Source organism: Neopelma chrysocephalum, unplaced genomic scaffold (genome assembly GCF_003984885.1).
Source record: "Neopelma chrysocephalum unplaced genomic scaffold, ASM398488v2 Primary Assembly neopelma1_60, whole genome shotgun sequence".
Lineage (NCBI taxonomy): Eukaryota > Metazoa > Chordata > Aves > Passeriformes > Pipridae > Neopelma > Neopelma chrysocephalum.
In genome coordinates this window covers 4,230,509-4,247,970 of record NW_020897715.1, presented here as the reverse complement: position 1 = coordinate 4,247,970, position 17,462 = coordinate 4,230,509, and the positions used below count along the sequence as shown (strand labels likewise).

The following is a 17,462-nucleotide window of genomic DNA, read 5'->3' as shown; positions in this document are numbered from 1 at the left end:
CGCGGGGACTACCGCTCCCGGCGGCCCCCGCGCGCCCCCGCGGCTCCGGAGGGCTCCGGGCGCTTCCCCTCCCCCGGGAGCGGCTCCGTGCGGGCGCGGTGTGTGCCAGGCTCTCCCGGGCTGCCCCTCCGTGCTCCCGGTGGGCGCCGAGCGGGGCCATGCGGTGGGGGGGGGGGAGGGGGAGCGGCGCCGGAGGCGCGCGGAGCGGGCGGGTCCCGGCGTGCACCGCACGGGGGCGGGACCGGGTCCGGGCTGAGGCGGTGGCGGCGGCGGCTCGGCCAAGGTGACTCCGGGGCAACCTGAGTTGGGTTAAAATAGTAGTTTTTTTTGCTTAAACGAGATGGAATCTGAAATTCCTGGTTTGTCTGGGTGGTTCCGTCGCGGTGCGGCACCGAGCGGGCCCTGGAGAAGCGCCCGCGGTGTCACGGTGCCCTCGGGTTCGGTGGCGGCTGGAGTTTCTCCCCCAGCCTCCATGTTGCTTTAAATACCCATTAAAATACCCTTTAGGTACCTTGAAATACTTTTAAATACCTTTCTGGTTTAAAGTTCAGGCCGAACCTACGTTTTTTTTCTTTCGTAATGCATTTACATGGTGGTAGCTTAATTCCGTATTCCTGTTTTTGTTAGGTTTTTTAAAGCCTGAAGTACCAGTGTCATTATGATCTTGCGGCTTTCCTCCCTTTAAATATCCTGAAATACTATTAAAATACCTTTAGATACCTTTCTGTTTTAAAGTTCAGCTCCAAACTTCTTTTTTTGTTTGTTTCTTTGGGCATTTACATCGTAGTGAGTAATTCCATGTTCCTGTTTTGTTGGGTTTTTTTAAAGGCTGAAGCACCGGTGCGATCATGATCCTGCGGCAGATTCTGCGTCTCTCCTCCCTGTTCCGCTCCGCTGTTTCCGTGCAGCTCCGCAGGAACATCGGTCTCTCTGCCATCGTCTTTAACAAGACCAAAGAGCTCGACCCGGTTCAGAAGCTCTTCTTGGACAAGATCAGAGAGTACAACACGAAGAGCAAGTGAGCAAAGGAAATTATTTTAAGGGTGGGAAGCTGATGCCAAAAGGGGAAAAACTATTGATTTTGACATAAGAATGTGAAACGTGAACTGTTTGATTTTTGACTGCACTTTGGTAGCTTTGTAGGCTGGCCTCTAAATACTTAAGGTGTTAAGGCTTTCCTGCAACACTTACTGATGGTGTCACCAGTGAGAAGGTTTGTTCTTGCATACCCAACGGAAAATGTCACATTTTTTCCCTTAAAAAAGGAAAAAGTTGGGGGGTTAAGGCACCCAGTTAAGGCCTCTTGCACACTATGTGCATGTACCAGTATGTTGATTTTTACCCACCTATGTGCCCTGTGAATGGGGGGGGAGGGAAACCAAAACCAAGCCTTTCTTTATTTCTTTTGTCTGGGGTAAACCATTATTCTCCAGTCTTGTTTCCAAAAACAATCAAGAATTAATGGAATTATCAGGATAATTCATTTTACATCTTCACTTAATAAGCTCATTCAGATGGAATCTTAGATTCTTGTAATGTTTGAACAAACTACTGAACAGAAAACTAAAACTATACTAATACTCTGTTGGGAATTATTCTTGGGAAGGAAATAATTCACTTCTTAGCTCTATTGGTAGAAGTTGTGTGTTTCCACATCTACTACCAGTCTGTGTAGGGAGGCAGATTTTTGGTGGGTTTATCCATCCTAAGTTACCTGTGCTGGTGCTACTGAGCATTGGTAATCTACAGTTACTATTTTAGTTGTTTTATATTTGTATCCCAAGAAGTTCCTGCTGTGGATTTTTTTTTTTTTTTTGGCTTCTCTAGTATTCAAAACATGTTCTCTTTGCAAGAACAGTTAAACTTTACTAGCCAAGGTGACTAATTCAGAGACAGCAGAGGTGCAAATTAGTTTTTGTTAGGAATTTACATGTGGAACAAGGGAAACTAAAAGCCCTGAGAGCCTGGATACTGAGTTTTATGTCTCAAAAGGCCACCTCTGTAGCTTGGGTTTTCATCACTAATAACAGAAAGCCTGTACTTTACCCTGAGAACCTTGTTAATGTGTAAGGTAAGGAGGCCCTAAGGTGTGTCATGTCTTGAGTTTCAGAAATACTTTAAATGGTTTCCTTTGGTTGGTTATCAAAAAGATTTTTAATTCATACATGGGCATAAAAATGTAGAACTTCCACATGCAATGTTAGAACTGAGTTGTTAATCACAACTTCTAATGCTTTTTTAGGCAAGCAGGAGGGCCTGTTGATGCAGGACCTGAATTTCAGAAAGAAATGAATGAATCCCTTGCAAGACTCCAGCGGGCATATGGTGAGGGAGATCTAACCAAGTTCCCAGAATTTAAATTTGAGGGTGAGTTAATCTTATTGAATTCCAGTTGCAAGTAAGGACATACTCATGGGTTTTCTTAATTTCCATTTTGTTTTTATTTGGGCCATTAATTTCATGTAAGATGCCCTCTGGGAATCTCACTGTTTTTGCACAATTCACATCTGATTCCACTTGACTCCTTTTTTTTGATTATTTGCCTTTTCCAGTAGAGATCTGGACTTCCTTACACTGATGCTTAACAAAACCTGCCATAAGATCAGCGTACCTTAATTGCCCTTCACAGACCCTAAAGAAAGAGCTCAAATAGAAATAGCCCAGGGCCTGTATTTTTCTTCTCATCCTGCTAAAGAGATCAGCAGACTAGAATTTGTAAATCAGTTGTCTTAACGTCATCCAGACTGTTATTTTCAGATTTTGTGAGCTCCTCTGGAAAGTCACTGATTTCAGAAAATGAACAAAGAACTTAACTTTCCTAATTATGAATACTTTGTGGCTAAATTGTATTAAACCTTTTTCTTCAGCTATTTGGATCTGACTTCTGTTTAACTGCTCTGAGTTTGTTTTAGCGTGTAAGGGAAAGAGCGGAGAGCATGAGGCTTGGTGGGCATCTGGCAGCCAGCCAAGGCCAAGCCACCATTGTGATTCTGACCAGACTAACTGGTAATTCTAATTTAGAGTAGGAACACACCTAAAAATGTTTTGGATTTCAGTAACATTTCACTTGGGTAGAGTTGCTGTCAGGTTGTTACTGGTGCAAATAAAACAGTATTTGTAAAGTAGGATCTATGGTTTTTCTTTTTTTCTTTTTTCCCCCCAGTTTTAGGAATATGGTTTCTTTATATTCATATATTCTTTATATTATTTCATTTCTGTGTCATATGTGAAACAGTGCATATTAAAATTTCAGATTTGTTTTTGTAAGGAAACAAAATTTGTGATCATAGGAACAGAACTAAGTGGACACACACACACACACAACTGTTCTTTTATCACTGTTGCCTATCCTTAATCTAATTTCAACAAGGTTTCAAAACTGAGTGGTTATATGGATAGGAACTTCAATTTTTTTGTCTTAGGGACAATTACTATAAGCCAAGCCTTACCTCTCAGACTTAGTTTTAAGAACAGGCATTAGTAGCCCACCTGTCCAAAGCCCTAACTCTTCTGAGTTTGTACCTTTGACATCAAGAACTCCTTCCTCAGTGTTTGCATGTAGAGAGTGGATTTAAAATTTTCTGTTCCTTTCTGTTAATATACAGCAATAACACTAATCAAGAGGAGTGAAGAGCTTGGTTTCTTGTTCTTGTATCAGAGCTGAGTTGGAAATATTTTTTCATGTCCAATAATGTTCTCGTTGACTTCTCCAGTTTCCCTGCTGCCTTCTCCACCACCTCAAGTGTTGCTAAAAGCTGTTTTGGCAGAACGTTACTAAGTCTTAGCCTTTATGGGTAACTCCTGCAAGGTGGAAAAGACCTGTCTCCAGCGTAGTTTTGTTTTTAGTGCTGCCCACGTTCAATCAGATCTTGATGCAAAGTAAGGGGGGGTGTAAACTGCAATGTACAAGAGCTTGCTTTAGCTTGCCAACTTAATGGTTAGTTTTCTTTGAATTACAGATTAATCATGGTGTTTGAGGATCGAATAAAGAGAGACTAATATGACTTTTCTCTTTCTCCCTCTAGAGCCCAAATTTGAGGAGGCTCCAAAGTGATCTCTGCAGCCGTGTACAGCCATGGAGTTGCTGAACACGGCACCTGTTGTATCTTAATAAATGCGGTGTTTCAGTTTGATTCCAGTGGTGTGAAGAAGTTCTTGACTGTATGGTGAGTGTAGGTCATCAACTCTGAGTGGCTGAGGCAGCTGAGTAGTGTTTCTCAGTGTTAACTGCAAAACTCCTTTGCTGAGCTACATTTCAGTGGTGAGACATCATAACACTGGTAATGATACACAAAGAAGAAACTCCCTGTTATTCTGAGCTTTTCACATCCAAAAAGCTTCTGCACGAAAAACCCTCCATGAACCCTAAATCTGTAGCAGAGCCCCTATGTTAGTGATGAAGCTGCACAGCCAAAAGCATAGGCACAAATACCCTAATTCTACTCTGCATCAGTGAACACACTGATCAAGTGTGATCAAGTGTTAATCTTACAGAAGAAACTGAAAGCTGTTAATGAGATTGTGAGATTTAAATTTCTGTGACTGAACTATTGACATGAACACTTCAGCTTCTGAGGAACTATTTATTTATATATAATAAAGTAACTATATAAACAAACACTTCAGCAGTTAGGGTGTAGATACTACAGCTTGAGTTGTACAGGCACGATTTTTCTTCAGAATGAAATTACATATGCAGCCTGCAGCAAGAGAGAGGGAGAGACCTCCACATCAGACAATAAAACACTGCCCGAGCCTTAATTACAGGAAGGTTTATTCTGTCAGGATAGTGAGTTTAATTCTGCACAGCTACAGACTTTATAGATGGATTTGGCAAATCTAATACAATTTCAAGGTCCTAGTAAATCAGAATTGCAGGAGAGTTTGAGCCCTTGACAGTGGTGGAGACATAAGCAGTAGAAGTACTGGTAAGGTCATCTGTGGAAGTTACTTGAGTAGGTTGTTCCAAGCTGCAAGAGTGAATCTTGTATTGCTGCATGTATATGTGAATAAAATGAGAAGTTGTCACACAGATTCAATATACAAGTTAATTTATAGTTTTTTGGGGGGTTGTTTTTTTTTAAATGCCATCACAGACAGGTTGACTAGATCTGAACACTGACAGTTTCTATTTTCAGTATGTAAGACGTGGAAACAATATTTACAGCGTAGAGGTCAAAAGATCCCTTTGTGTTGGGGTTTAAACCCAGCTGGTAACTAAGCACCCCACAGCTCCTGGCTCACTCCCTGTCCCTTTCCCACTGCCGTGGGGAGGGGAACTGGAAATGAAACTAGTGGGTTGAGATAAGAACAGGCACATTGAAACAAAGTAATAATAATTGTAATGGGAAGAGAGAGAGATAAAACCTGAGAAACACAAGTGATGCACAGCACAGTGCTCATCACCATCCCCCAGCAGCAACTGGCCCCTCCCAGCCACCTTCCTCAGTTTATTTACTGGGCACGACAGTCTGTGGTGTGGAATATCCCTTTGGCCAGTTCTGGTCAGGTGTCCTAGCCCTGTTCCTCAGGGCTTGTACACCTGCCTGGTGGCAGAGCATCGGTCACTGAAAAGTGTTTGACTCAGGGAAGTACTACTGAGCAACAGCTAAACATCAGTGTGGTGTTATACTGAATCCACAGCTCTGTACCAGCTACTAGGAGAAAAAACTACCTCCCAGCTGAAACCAGGACGGTATCTACTGCTTATTCCATACCATTTATATCATGCCAGGTCCTGCACTTTCCAACACACCACCACCTTTCCTGTCTTTTGATAGATACACAGATATCATTTCCTTGGTCTATAGACAATCCCTGTAGAAATCCATTGAGTTCATTTAGTCCATGACTTCTGGCTCCATCTGTCATAACAGTGTCTCAGGGCAGGAAAGATGGTGTGTGGTGTTGGATTGTTGCATGTTGAAGCCAATTCTGATTCCATCACTGCTGTGCTTGTCTGGTTTCATCAAAGTTCATTTTTAATGTCGTGATTGAAGGGGACGTGGATTTGGATCCCGAAATCTGGAGTGGTAGAGGCAGGCACTAGGAGGTGCTCAGGCAATGGTGGGTACACAGTTGATACAGAAGTGATAATACACAGTGTTATATAGCAATTAACATCACACAATTAAATTCATTGGGCTGTTCTCACCCAAAATCAAACCCAGACTTCCCCATCCTTCTGCCTTAACGAGCATGCCCAGGTCCTTGTGCAAAAGCAATCCCACGGATGGGTTTGTCTTTGCCCAAGGCAGCGATAAGCCAGACTGTCTTGCCCAGCATATTTTTTTATGGGCATTACAGGAACTTTATTCCCTTCCATAGTATGTAGGAGCTTCGGTCAGGCAGGGCCAGCCCAACTGTCAGACCCTCTGGTGCTGACTCACCAGGTGGCCTTTACCAATGCATATCCCAATGTTTGAAGGTCCCCCCCCACCCATTGTTCTCGGGGTAGTCTTTAGCAGTCCATTGTATCATTTGATCTTCCCGGAGGTTGGTGTACAATAGGGGATACAATCTACCCACTCAATGCCGTGTTCTTTGGCCCACCTGTCCACCAGTGTTTTCCAAGTATTTCTTGTTTAATTTGTTCAAAGGTTTGGTGTTGCTCAGGGCCCCATGTGAAATAATTTCTCTGAGTCATTTGATAGAAAGGGCTTACAATCAGACTGTAGTTTGGAACCTGCATTTTCTGAAAACCCACAATGCCTAAGAAAGCTTAGTTCTTGAAGAAACAGATTAGAATTTCTTTCCATAGGATTAAGAGTAAGTTCATCCCTTCCACTCTGCCTGGGAAACTGTCCACTGGAGACTGGAGCAGCAACTTTCCTGGAAGAACTCCCATTTGGGATTGTTTTCTCTTGCAATTCATGTCTCTAGAGTTGAGGTAGGTCTTCCATCTCAATTCCTCATGTACTCTCTGTGGTCCCTCAGCTAAAACCACAGGGTATCCCATGGTGTGTACCTGCCATATCCTCCCTCTTGAGCCAGTGGATGCTTACTGTTACTAGCTGAGATGCAGGTCTGTGCAGGTGGAGAATAGAACATAACTTCTCTGAACTGCTGGAACTCTTGGGACAGTATATCTGACAGTCTCTCCACAGATGAGATGAGAGAAGTGGAGCCACTGCATCACTGTTGGTAGTGTGGTACCTCTCCAGACGAACGTTGCCAGTGGGTTGGTGTGTCCCCTCTACAAATTTCTGCCACATGGGTTGTGTGTGTAGGACTCGGTCTGGATCTGTGGGGAACCCTGCGTTGTTCAGGTCAAAATAAATCATCTCAGCATGGCTAATTTCCTCAGGCATGGGATATTTTTCTCTACTGCTGTCCACTTGCCTGAGCAACACAGAACACCTTCCTTGTAGGGGTACTTTTCTTTCATGCTCGACAGGAGTTGTCTCCAGAGGCTGAGGACCTGTGTCCCTCTTCCAATCACCTCGACAATGCCTGCTTCCCTAGAAAGTGATCCCAGCTGCTTGGCTTCCCTACCCTCTAACTCCAAACTGTTAGTCCAATTATCCCAGCACTGGAACAGCCAGGTGGTCCTGCACTCACGGGGACAATGGATGAAATCTTTTTGTATATCCCACAGCTCACTCAGGTATAAGGATTCAGTGGTTGCCTCTTGGTCTTGTTGGCCTGTCACTGGAGTCTGTGAAGGCACAGTACATGTTACTGGATTTTAAGTAGCTGCAACACTTCTCAGTGGGGTTTGAGTAGCCACAGATTGTTGCTTAACCCTAAAGACGACCTGGACCACATGCAACAATATGCTGGTTGCCAGCGAAAGGACCAGGCTGGTTTCAAGGGTGGTAAAAGGATATTGAAAGTCTTCAGATTTCTCAAACACTACTGTAATCATCCTGGAGAGGAAAGAAGGTGATTTATCCCGCAGACTGGCTCTCCGAGGGAAAAAGGCAATAGATGTAATTGTGGATAATTTCCTCCAGATGGCTCCCGAGGGGCGGATAGGACACACAGCAGGCGAGGCTCACGGCCAGACACTCATTCATATCACAAGCCGGTACGACAAAAACCACCACAATGACAACCTTAGCACATGCCCAGAGCAAACAAATCAACATGGTGACCAGCAACTATTAAACCAACGCAATGAACGCTTATAACAAATTTGTTTTAACACGCTCTGATCAGATCTGTCATTATCTCAACCCTTTTGAGTCACATGTTGGGTGTCAAAAAGGACTGTTGTGAGTTAAGCCCAGCCAGCAACTCAGCCCCACGCAGCCACTTGGTCACTGCCCCCCACCCCAGCCCTGGTGGGGAGGAGAACTGGGGAAAAAAAAAAAGTAAAAACTGTGGGTTGAGGTAACAGCAGTTTAATAATTGAAACAAAGTAAAATTTAATTATACTAATAATACTAATGATAATCATAACAACAATAATAATTGTAATGAAAAGGAGAGAGAGGAGTAAAGCCCAAGAAAGATAAGTGATGTACAACAGAGTTTCTCACCACCCACTGACCGATGCCCAGCCTGTCCCCCAGCAGCAATTGGCCCCCCCTCCCAGCCAACTTCCCCAGTTTATATACTGGGTATGATGGTGTACAGTGTGGAATATCCCTTTGGCCAGCTCAGGTCAGGTGTCCCAGCCGTGCTTCTTGAGCACCTCCTCACTGGCCAAGCATGAGACACGGAGAAGTCCTTGATTTTGTGTAAGCACTACTTAGCAAAAACAAAAACATCAGCGTGTTATCAACATTATTCTCACATTAAATCCAAAACACAGCACTGTACCAGCTACTAGGAAGAAAATTATCCCAGTCGAAACCAGGAGACTTTGATATTTTTGTATAACAAGTATTCTTTTGATGTCCCTCACAGAGGCTGAAATCTTCTAAATAACAAAGGACTTGGTGTGCTTGAAATCCTAAACAAAGCAAACAAGGCTATATAAGTAATAGTTCAAATATTTTAAACAGGTGAAAAGAATACATTTCAGAAGAAATTAAGGCATTGAGATTGACAAGAAGTATGTCTGAGGCACTGTTGGTTTATGTTTACTCTTTTCTGGAAGTCTAAGGAATGCACTGCCACATAGAACAGAAGTAATAACCTATTCATAAATGCAAGTATCAAACAGCTCTGTTGAGCATCTGATTTGTAAGTACATTAACACAGATACCACAGCTCTTCAAAACTTGCTCCTTCCCACTCAGAGCAACCAGGTAGTTGGCCTCAGTAAGTTCCTTATAGACATACTAGGTTAAGGAACAGGCTTATGCAATTTATTACGTTCTGTTTTGATTAAGAACAGGGGTGGAGTTCAGGGAGCTTTTAAGGCTACATTAGTACTACTAATGCTACTTAATAGCCTTAAAGTATGGATTGTGAAATTAAGTTGCTCTTAGTTTAAGTTTTATTTGGAGCACCATTCTTTTCACACCAATTTGAAAAGCTGGAGCAACCTACACACAGTTAAAGCCTCTGAACCCTGCTAAAAGAGGGGGAAAACAGCAGTATATTCAGTTTCCATATTTCATCAAGTCTTTTGACACCCATTATTCTTAGAGGAATTAAGGCCCAATCTTTTTCTCACACTCACTACTGCCCTGGACTGTGTCTGAGTTAGTTTCCTTGGTTAATTAATACATAGAAGAAGATGGCAAAGTACTGAGCAAGGTGCTGTAGTTGTGTGGCACTTAACACTATGTGACAGGAAGCTGTAAATGCATCTAAAACATACTACTGAACTACTGAACTACTACTTTTTAAACATACTACTGAACACAAAAGACTTGCCTTTTCACTTGTAGATTGATAGTTTGTCTTCTTTCTGTTAACAGAACACAAAAGGAATACAGGTTTAATAGTGACTTTTCTGGTATTGGTTTTAGCCATTTGGGAACCTTATGTATGAATGCATTTTTCCATATTTCCAGTGATCCCTACGGTTCCCCCCCCCTTCTTAGAAAAAAGTTGCAATAACAAAATCCATTGAATGCTTTTAGATAGCTGTCATTATCTCATAAACCACTGCAAATCACATTCTCTACCTTGTCTTTTCAAGTCTTTCACTTAGGCTTTTTATCCAGTTCATGGCCAGTACAAATCACATCATCTTTCTCTTCAGTATATTACCCTTATTTTTTTTAATGCTATTACCTAGAAGTGCTAAGATAAACTTTTGAAAGCAAAAACAATAAAAAAAAAATACTGGAGGCCTCTTCCAATGAAGCGCGCAATTTTAGCCTCCTGTGGGAGCACTAAAATAGCTTGAGGAATTCTGACTTGCTACTAAGAAATTTAAGCAAGTGAAATAAATCCATATCAAAGGAGCAGACTAGGCACTATCAGAAAGTTTCCACCAGTCATATTTTTACAAAACACTTCCTGAAATAACCTGTAGACATGGACATGAAGGCAGTTCAATTTGGTTCTGATTGTCTTTTGTCTAGCTTGTAGAGGAGACACATGTAAGGTGAATTAGGGCTGTAAACTATAACTATAAAAGACATATCTCTGCACATTGATCACAGCAGTGTAATGATTCACTGTCTCACCAGCACACTGGTTCTAATAAGGGAACCAGCTGGTGTGTAGGATCGGGTTTATTTTGGTGTCAAGAATCATGTAAAAAAGGCCATAAAAATCATTGCAGTTACTAAATCACCAGAAATGTAAGTGAAATTTGCAGTGATTTGTGTACTACATGCATCAAGATACTCACTGGGAAGAGCTTTCCTCTGAAAAAGAAAAAAAAAAGAAAGAATTAGCACCAGAACAGTTTCCTTCACTGATTTAAAGTCCTTTGAAATAATTATTTCAAGATTATTCAGCTCTCCAGTTTCTAGAAGGAGCTTCTGAACCAAATATCTCTTTTTGGTGTAATGAGTTTAAACAGGAAAAAAAAAGATTAGGCTGCTTTTAAGGCTAAATAAAGCTCCAAGTGAACTCTAACAGCAGCTCTGTAGCCTCTGTTACTGAGACAGGTGAACTTTTCAGATCCTGACATTTGTCATCCCTTTTTGCTATGCTCAACTGCAGGCACCAATGTAAATGCTATAGAGGGTTGCTGGGTGTCAAGCCTTTTGCAGCAATCCCTAAAAGCAAACTTTCTCCATCACCCAGAGGAAGGAGACAATTAATTTAGTTTCCCTCTCACCAGAACTCAGCCGGTCAGACCTTGTGTACTAAAACTGGCTTGGTTCTATGTTCCCTTTCTTTGCCATTCCCTCTCAAAACTAGAGTGGAAAGGCTCCAGGAACCAGGGTTTGGCTTGTTGCTTTTCCCTAAATTGCTGTTTGGTAGGTGTAAGCAACTGCACAAATGTCTCCATGTCATTCTTGATGTATCTTTTGGAGTAGAAATTGGCAGAATAAAAATGTCTGCACAAAAATGCTTTAGTAATGCTCTCCAGCTTTAGTACCATGGAGTTAGAGCCTTCATGAAAAGAAGGACATGATACAGTCAGCAGAATCATAAAATTATAGAATTGGTTTGGGTTGGAAGGGACCCTAAAGCTCATCTCATTCCAGTCCCTGCCGTGGTCACTAGACCAGATTGCTCCAGATTGGTCCAATCTGGCCTTGAACACTTCCATGGATGGGGCAGCCACAGCTTCTCTGGGTAACAAGAGATCTTTCGTGAAACTCTGCTATGTACAGACATTTTTTTGACACAAGGAAGGAGTGACTTTATTTTACTTACTTGCAAAGTAGCCTTTTTTTTGGGCATAAAATACTCCAAGGCCACACAGTGCCATTACCAGAGCCACAAATACTACAGCAGCAATGATACCACTTACATTCAGGTCATCTGTAATCATAAAACACAAGGCCAGTGTTGTAAATTGTAAGCATTTCCATTGGCTGGATTTTTCCCTAATTGCTACAGGCACCTGTTTTATCCATAGGTGGTCTTTGGCCCAAGCTGGATAAATTAGTAACACTCAGACGTGGATAAGAAGTCTAAAAGCACTACTGTATCACAGCCACATGAAGAGAAGTGCTTGATACACTTCAACTGCTTAGGCTGGGTGAAAAGTAAGGAAAGAGTAAGATGGGCCACAGGATACTCCTCATCATACCTATCCCAAATAAGTCTTATCCAAGTCATGTGTCTCTAAGGGAAAACACCTTGAATTCTTTGTAAGATTTAAATCAAGTCTTTTCATACAGTTAATTTGCCTAAAACAACTGAAACAGCTGATGGCTCCAGTTCTGAAGAACCCTTCAAATGAGTTATTTACAATTCAATGCTTTTTTAATTTTTAAAGAGCAAGGTTTTTAAAATGGAACACAATAAAGCCAAAATGTCTGAAGTTAAACTCTACATCAGGCCATACACACACCTAGCCATTTTTATTTTGAAGGTGGTGGCTTGGGTTAAATCATGACATGGGCCATGCCCATTTCCTGACATAATCACTAAGAGCTTCAGACAATCATCCATTTTGTGAAAAACAAAAGCATCAACCAGCAGAAACATTTTCACAGGTTTTTGTGATGTGTCCAATTACCTATGTGGATCCTTACTTTAAGCATACATTAATATATGATTGCAAATTTTACTCACAAACCTATAAATTTTTGTATACTGGTTGACAGCAATTTAGGACTCTATGTGAGTATTTCCACAACAGAGGGATTCTATCTCAGTTGCTTGAGGAACACTTGCTCACAATCCACTTAGGAGTGCATTAAAAGCCATGACACAGTGATTTTCAGCTAAGTTCTAAAAAAGCACCACTCAATCACTTTATGAAACACTTGGATGGGATCTCCTCTGCAGTAGTTATTGGAATTTGTTACCATTTGCTTTCCTATCACATCTACTAGAGGTAGTTGTATATTTTGCAAAAACTTCCATGCATTTTGGGTAATTACAGACTTCCAGCCTTTGTTAATTCCTTATCAGCTAACCAGTGTTAACACTTCACCCATGCTGTACAAGTAGAAAAGATACAGGCAGCAGGCTTTATTTATCTATTTGTTTATTTTTAAGATACACTGACTTCTTCAGTGTTCCTCTGTCAGGTATAAATGAATCACTCAGTTAACCTTCTATTCTGTTACATTCAGATCTCACATAAATACATCCCAAAAGGGAGGCTTTGCATGAAGAAAATACCCCAGTGGACTGGTACGTTATCCTGTAAGCCTTCCACAAAAGCATTTGGAAATATTAAGGCTCTCATATGGCTGCTGCTCTTCTGTGAAGTTGCGTTTAGCAACCTAAGGGTTGGCTACTGCAATAATTTTAAGGTACTAAACTAGCTGCTTTTCTCTGACATACAGCGAGATATGTTTGTGCTGTAAGAAAGGAAAGCATTAAGTAGCCACAGCAACTACATATAAGGAACTCATAGTATTATTACTCCTCCCCCCAAATGCCATAACCAAATAAAAAGATTTAATTCAATCTGGTCTTAGCTTCTCAGTTGCACCATGCCATTAAATAAATCCTATTGCAAGACTCTTTTCCACCCTTATTTTCTTTGACACATACCGACTTGCATTCGCTTCACTGAGCATCTCTGAGATAATCCAATCCCATTGGAGGCTTCACAGAAATACTCTCCAGTGTCATTCTTTGTAACTGTGTTAAATATCTGTTAAGAAAGAGTTCAAAATCAGTATTAGAATGGGAAAAAAAGATCAGCATTTCCTGTGGGATAGAAATTTTGACATGTCAGTGGGTGCAGGGAGGGGGGAATGTTTGCTTTAAACAAATAAAACAAAAAAAACCCTGAAGGAAAGTGAGAAATTTCAGAATACCTGAAATATACCTGAAAAATACCTGAAATCAGGGCAGTTTGTTCATTTTATCAAAACAACCCCATTTGCTGATTCGTCAAAAACACTTGACACATACTACTTACAGTGCCTTGTCAACTGAAATTTTTTTGAAGTTTAAGCCTTATCTGGGGAGTCCCCATCCCTCCAAAAATGGCACTTTGTCTCTTCTTCCAGGGGAAAAATGCTAAACCATATTATTTATCACATACTACTACTGTAAAAATGAAAATGAGGAAGCAAGAGGTGGACAGACTGACCTCATGTCAATTCCAGTGCTTCCCTGTATTCTTTTTTAGACTTGTTAACTGTTTTCCCTTTAATATATGCCATACTTTGAGATTTTAGAAGTGATTAATAAGTTTGAGTAGACCACCTGATTTCCACAGTGTGATGAAAGATCCCCAGCACCTCTGAATGCTGAGTCACGTTTCAGTTTCCATGTTCAATCTTGCACAAGATAAGAACAACTCTTTACTTCTGAAAAATCTCAGCTGACAGCGCACCCTAAGTAGTATCAAGTTTTTTTGAAAGATCAGCTAATGGGAGAGGGATGAGGAAGACACAGCGAGTTCTGAGGGAAAAGAACTCAACAACACGACCCACAAAACAAACTACAACTAAACAAAGAATCTACTAACCTTACTCACAGCCCCAACTCATTCCCACCGACTTCACAGGTCCTGGATGGGAGCTTGTAAGTGTCACTGGATCGCAGAGATTCTGTACTGCCCTGAGTGCTGCAGTCCCCCCGAAGCTGCTATTTCAGATTTTAAGTTCTACCAAATATAGCTCTGTTGCCATATCGAGCACTCGTTCTCACCTGCCATTAGTTTTCTAACTGACAAGGTGAAATCTCTCAAGTATTTTCTCAATCCTGCTCAGTTCTCATCGCTGCAGACTAGCACTTCACCCAGTTTGTATCACTCAACGTCTACAGCTTAACACTGGTTTGAGGCAGAAACTACCTTCTATGTTTGTTAACACATATTTCAGCACAACATTAATCTCCAACAAAGACCTTGTGCATTTTTGGATTAAGACCCCTGTGCATCATTGTACTAAACAGTAAATTCGGTCTCCTTGATAGCTGGCTATCACAGAGCTGGTTATTGCACTTACCAAAGTGCCAGACTTCTTATTCATGGTGTAAGTTATATTTGGTGTTCTAGCACTGCCTGTTCCTGTCTTTTCCAGCAAGGCAACACCGTTCTTGTACCACTGGTACTCAGATGGAGGAGAGCCCTCAGTCTCCTTACAGCTCAGCTGCACCACTGTTCCCGTCATCGCGGAGCTCGGCACATCACACACCGGAGTAGTTGGAGCAACTGGACAATGGAATTGCACTTGTTACACACTTATAAGTACTGTTTGCATGACAACAGATTGACAGTCATGGTGAGGAGGTGAGCACTTGTGTACATGCTCAGCATTGATGTACCACATCAATGAAATGAGGCACAGGAGAAGGGGTTGAAGGCAGAGTCCTGCTACTGAGAGCAGAGTAAAATTTATGAGTTGCTAAAAATGAGAGAGCCAGCCTCCCCCACCACATGCTGTGTCATCCTGCCTCCAATCTGTGCACTCTCACCCAACCCCACAGAGTTTGTTTCATTTTTGTTTCTTGTTCACAGACAGAGATGGGATAACTCAGGGAATCTGCAGCCCAGCAATTGCCCCCTTCCCTGCCCTACTATTTAAAAACAGAAGTGAGGAAGAGGAAAAAGATTTTTTGTATTAAAAGAAGTCAACTGGTTTTTGAAAAGTGATTGTCAGAAAGAATCATAAAGACTGGCAATTATTGCAGCCATTGTATAAACCCCAGGTTGAGGACCAAAACCAATTTGTTACTACATTTCAGTTTAAATTAAAAGCAAACATTCCCACGCAAAGATGTGGGAGAACTGTTTGTTCCTTCTCCCATGCAGATGAACACCTCTTTTCTGATTTTTAATACATGAAGAGGAAAGGAACCTAATTTTTTATTTTTTGGTACTTGATGCTATGTAGAAGAAAACTAAGGGTGAAGAGGCATGCATGGAACATTAAAAGCACATGTCACACCCTAACAAGTACTGATAGTTTTTTCTTGGCTGATTTTAAGATAAAAAACAAAAATAAGACAAAGTGAAATACTAACTAATTCACATTAACTTTCAAAAAAGTTGTAAGCAACAACGACACTCTTACTCCTTTTGGGCTGGAAGAAAGAATGCATAAGTGGAGTTATCTCACTTTTGGAGCTAATCAGAGGTTTGTGAATTTATCATCCTTTATGAAGAACTTTGAGACTTTATTTATAATTTTAAAAGATCGATTTTTTTTAACGGAAAAGAATACAAAAACTACAAAAGCAAATATTTTCTTTTCTCCCTATACAGAGAAAAGAAGAAAACCATCAACCTCTACCACTCATCTACTGGGAAAAATACCAGAAACAACATGAGAAGAATGTGCTCAGTATTCACGTTTCCCTCCTTTACCCAACTGGGGAAGAAAACAAACAAAACCCCACAAAGAGCAACCCTCCCCAGCAGCCAACACTATCTCTCCTGTAAATAAAGTCCACAAAATGCCAGCTCACTGGTTGTCATTGCACAGACACTGCAGCAGTTTCTCCTTCCAAAACCAGGAGGAGACTGTAGCATATTGGAATGAACTTCTGCTTATGAATATTTAATAAGTGTTGACAGATGCTGACTTTCCAGTGCCAAACACCATGATTGTCTTATTCAGGTTCTCAGCCACTGAGCGACTTCAGTTTTAGTAGAAATGGAAGTTTCACCACCGTGTAGATCAGCATACTTGCTAAGTTTTGAGAACTGAAACTCACTTTTATATCAACAAAACCTTAACTATGTTCCTTTCTAATTCAAGTGTGGCTTTTGCAAAGCTGTTTTGTGAAGTATGTTGTAGAATGTGCACATGCACATGTATTTATAATCCCAGCCCAAAGAAGACCCAAAACCCAGCAGCCACATGCCATGTGGACAACACTACCTTCAACACCCCAACACACCGTCATTCAGTTGGTTTACAAAAGCCCAAGTAATAAAGTTTGTACCCAACACTGTGAGAGTAATTGTAACCTCTCCCAGGTCTTGCCTCTCTTCCCTCTTGACACTGATTTCGCAGCGGTAGGTCCCGGAATCCCTTCTAGTCACATTCCTAATTCGTATTCCTGTGTTCAGCATCTCTGCTCGGCCTCGAAGATCACCTTTAAGGGAGAATAGAGAGGTTTCTGCTCTTTGCTTATAAATTCATAGAATCACAGAATGGTTTGGGGTTGGAAGGGACCTTAAAGATCACCCAGTTCCAATGCCCTGCTGTGGGCAGGGACACCTTCCACTAGGCCAGGTTTCTCAGAGCTCCATCCAACCTGGTCTTGAACACTTCCAGGGATGGGGCATCCACAGCTTCTCTGGGCAACCTGTGCCAGTTTAATGACTCTCACAGTAAGGATCTTCCTCTGTATATCTCAACTATATTTCTACTCTTTCAGTTTGAAAGCAAATGTCCACAGCTCATTTGCTTATTCGAAATCACGTACAATTCATTGATACTTTATGTGATATTGTACATGAAACTATTGCTCATTTGTTCAGTGTTAGTTATCTATCACCAACATGCAATATGTAATCCCCTTCCCAAGACAGTAAGAACCTTCCACAACTTGTCCATTTAGTCCAACCCCCC

At 41.5% G+C, this 17,462-nt stretch overlaps 2 protein-coding genes across 4 annotated transcripts in view; one reads left to right on the top strand and one right to left on the bottom strand.

Annotated features, from left to right (window-relative positions):
- Window positions 1–176: 176 nt before the first annotated feature.
- Window positions 177–4,133, top strand: ATP5PF (ATP synthase peripheral stalk subunit F6). Of its 3 annotated transcripts, none has more exons than XM_027680889.1 (4): window positions 177–283; window positions 829–1,018; window positions 2,243–2,367; window positions 4,026–4,133. In XM_027680889.1, the coding sequence occupies exons 2-4, from the start codon at window positions 849–851 to the stop codon at window positions 4,052–4,054; spliced, it is 324 nt and encodes a 107-aa protein (XP_027536690.1). In that variant the 5' UTR covers window positions 177–283; window positions 829–848; the 3' UTR covers window positions 4,055–4,133. The 3 variants fall into 3 exon arrangements, with proteins under 3 accessions (XP_027536690.1, XP_027536689.1, XP_027536691.1); XM_027680888.1 differs by having other exon boundaries at window positions 234–283; window positions 788–1,018; XM_027680890.1 differs by lacking the exon at window positions 177–283 and adding an exon at window positions 489–507.
- A 4,200-nt stretch (window positions 4,134–8,333) lies between these two features.
- Window positions 8,334–17,462, bottom strand: part of JAM2 (junctional adhesion molecule 2) — a 37,469-nt gene continuing 28,340 nt past the window's right edge. Inside the window, exons 4-10 of the mRNA XM_027680886.1 lie at window positions 16,831–16,983; window positions 14,889–15,094; window positions 13,480–13,582; window positions 11,680–11,787; window positions 10,700–10,715; window positions 9,772–9,805; window positions 8,334–8,899 (exon numbers count right to left, since the gene is read on the bottom strand). Coding sequence (XP_027536687.1) covers window positions 8,867–8,899; window positions 9,772–9,805; window positions 10,700–10,715; window positions 11,680–11,787; window positions 13,480–13,582; window positions 14,889–15,094; window positions 16,831–16,983 — 653 coding nt within the window. The 3' untranslated portion in view covers window positions 8,334–8,866. The remainder of the gene's footprint in view (window positions 8,900–9,771; window positions 9,806–10,699; window positions 10,716–11,679; window positions 11,788–13,479; window positions 13,583–14,888; window positions 15,095–16,830; window positions 16,984–17,462) is intronic.

Coding starts and splice junctions, on each gene's coding strand:
- ATP5PF (XM_027680889.1), top strand. CDS start 849: ATGATCCTGCGGCAGATTCTGCGTCTCTCCTCCCTGTTCCGCTCCGCT. Junction 1,019..2,242: donor GAGTACAACACGAAGAGCAA/GTGAGCAAAGGA, acceptor ATGCTTTTTTAG/GCAAGCAGGAGGGCCTGTTG. Junction 2,368..4,025: donor CCCAGAATTTAAATTTGAGG/GTGAGTTAATCT, acceptor TTCTCCCTCTAG/AGCCCAAATTTGAGGAGGCT.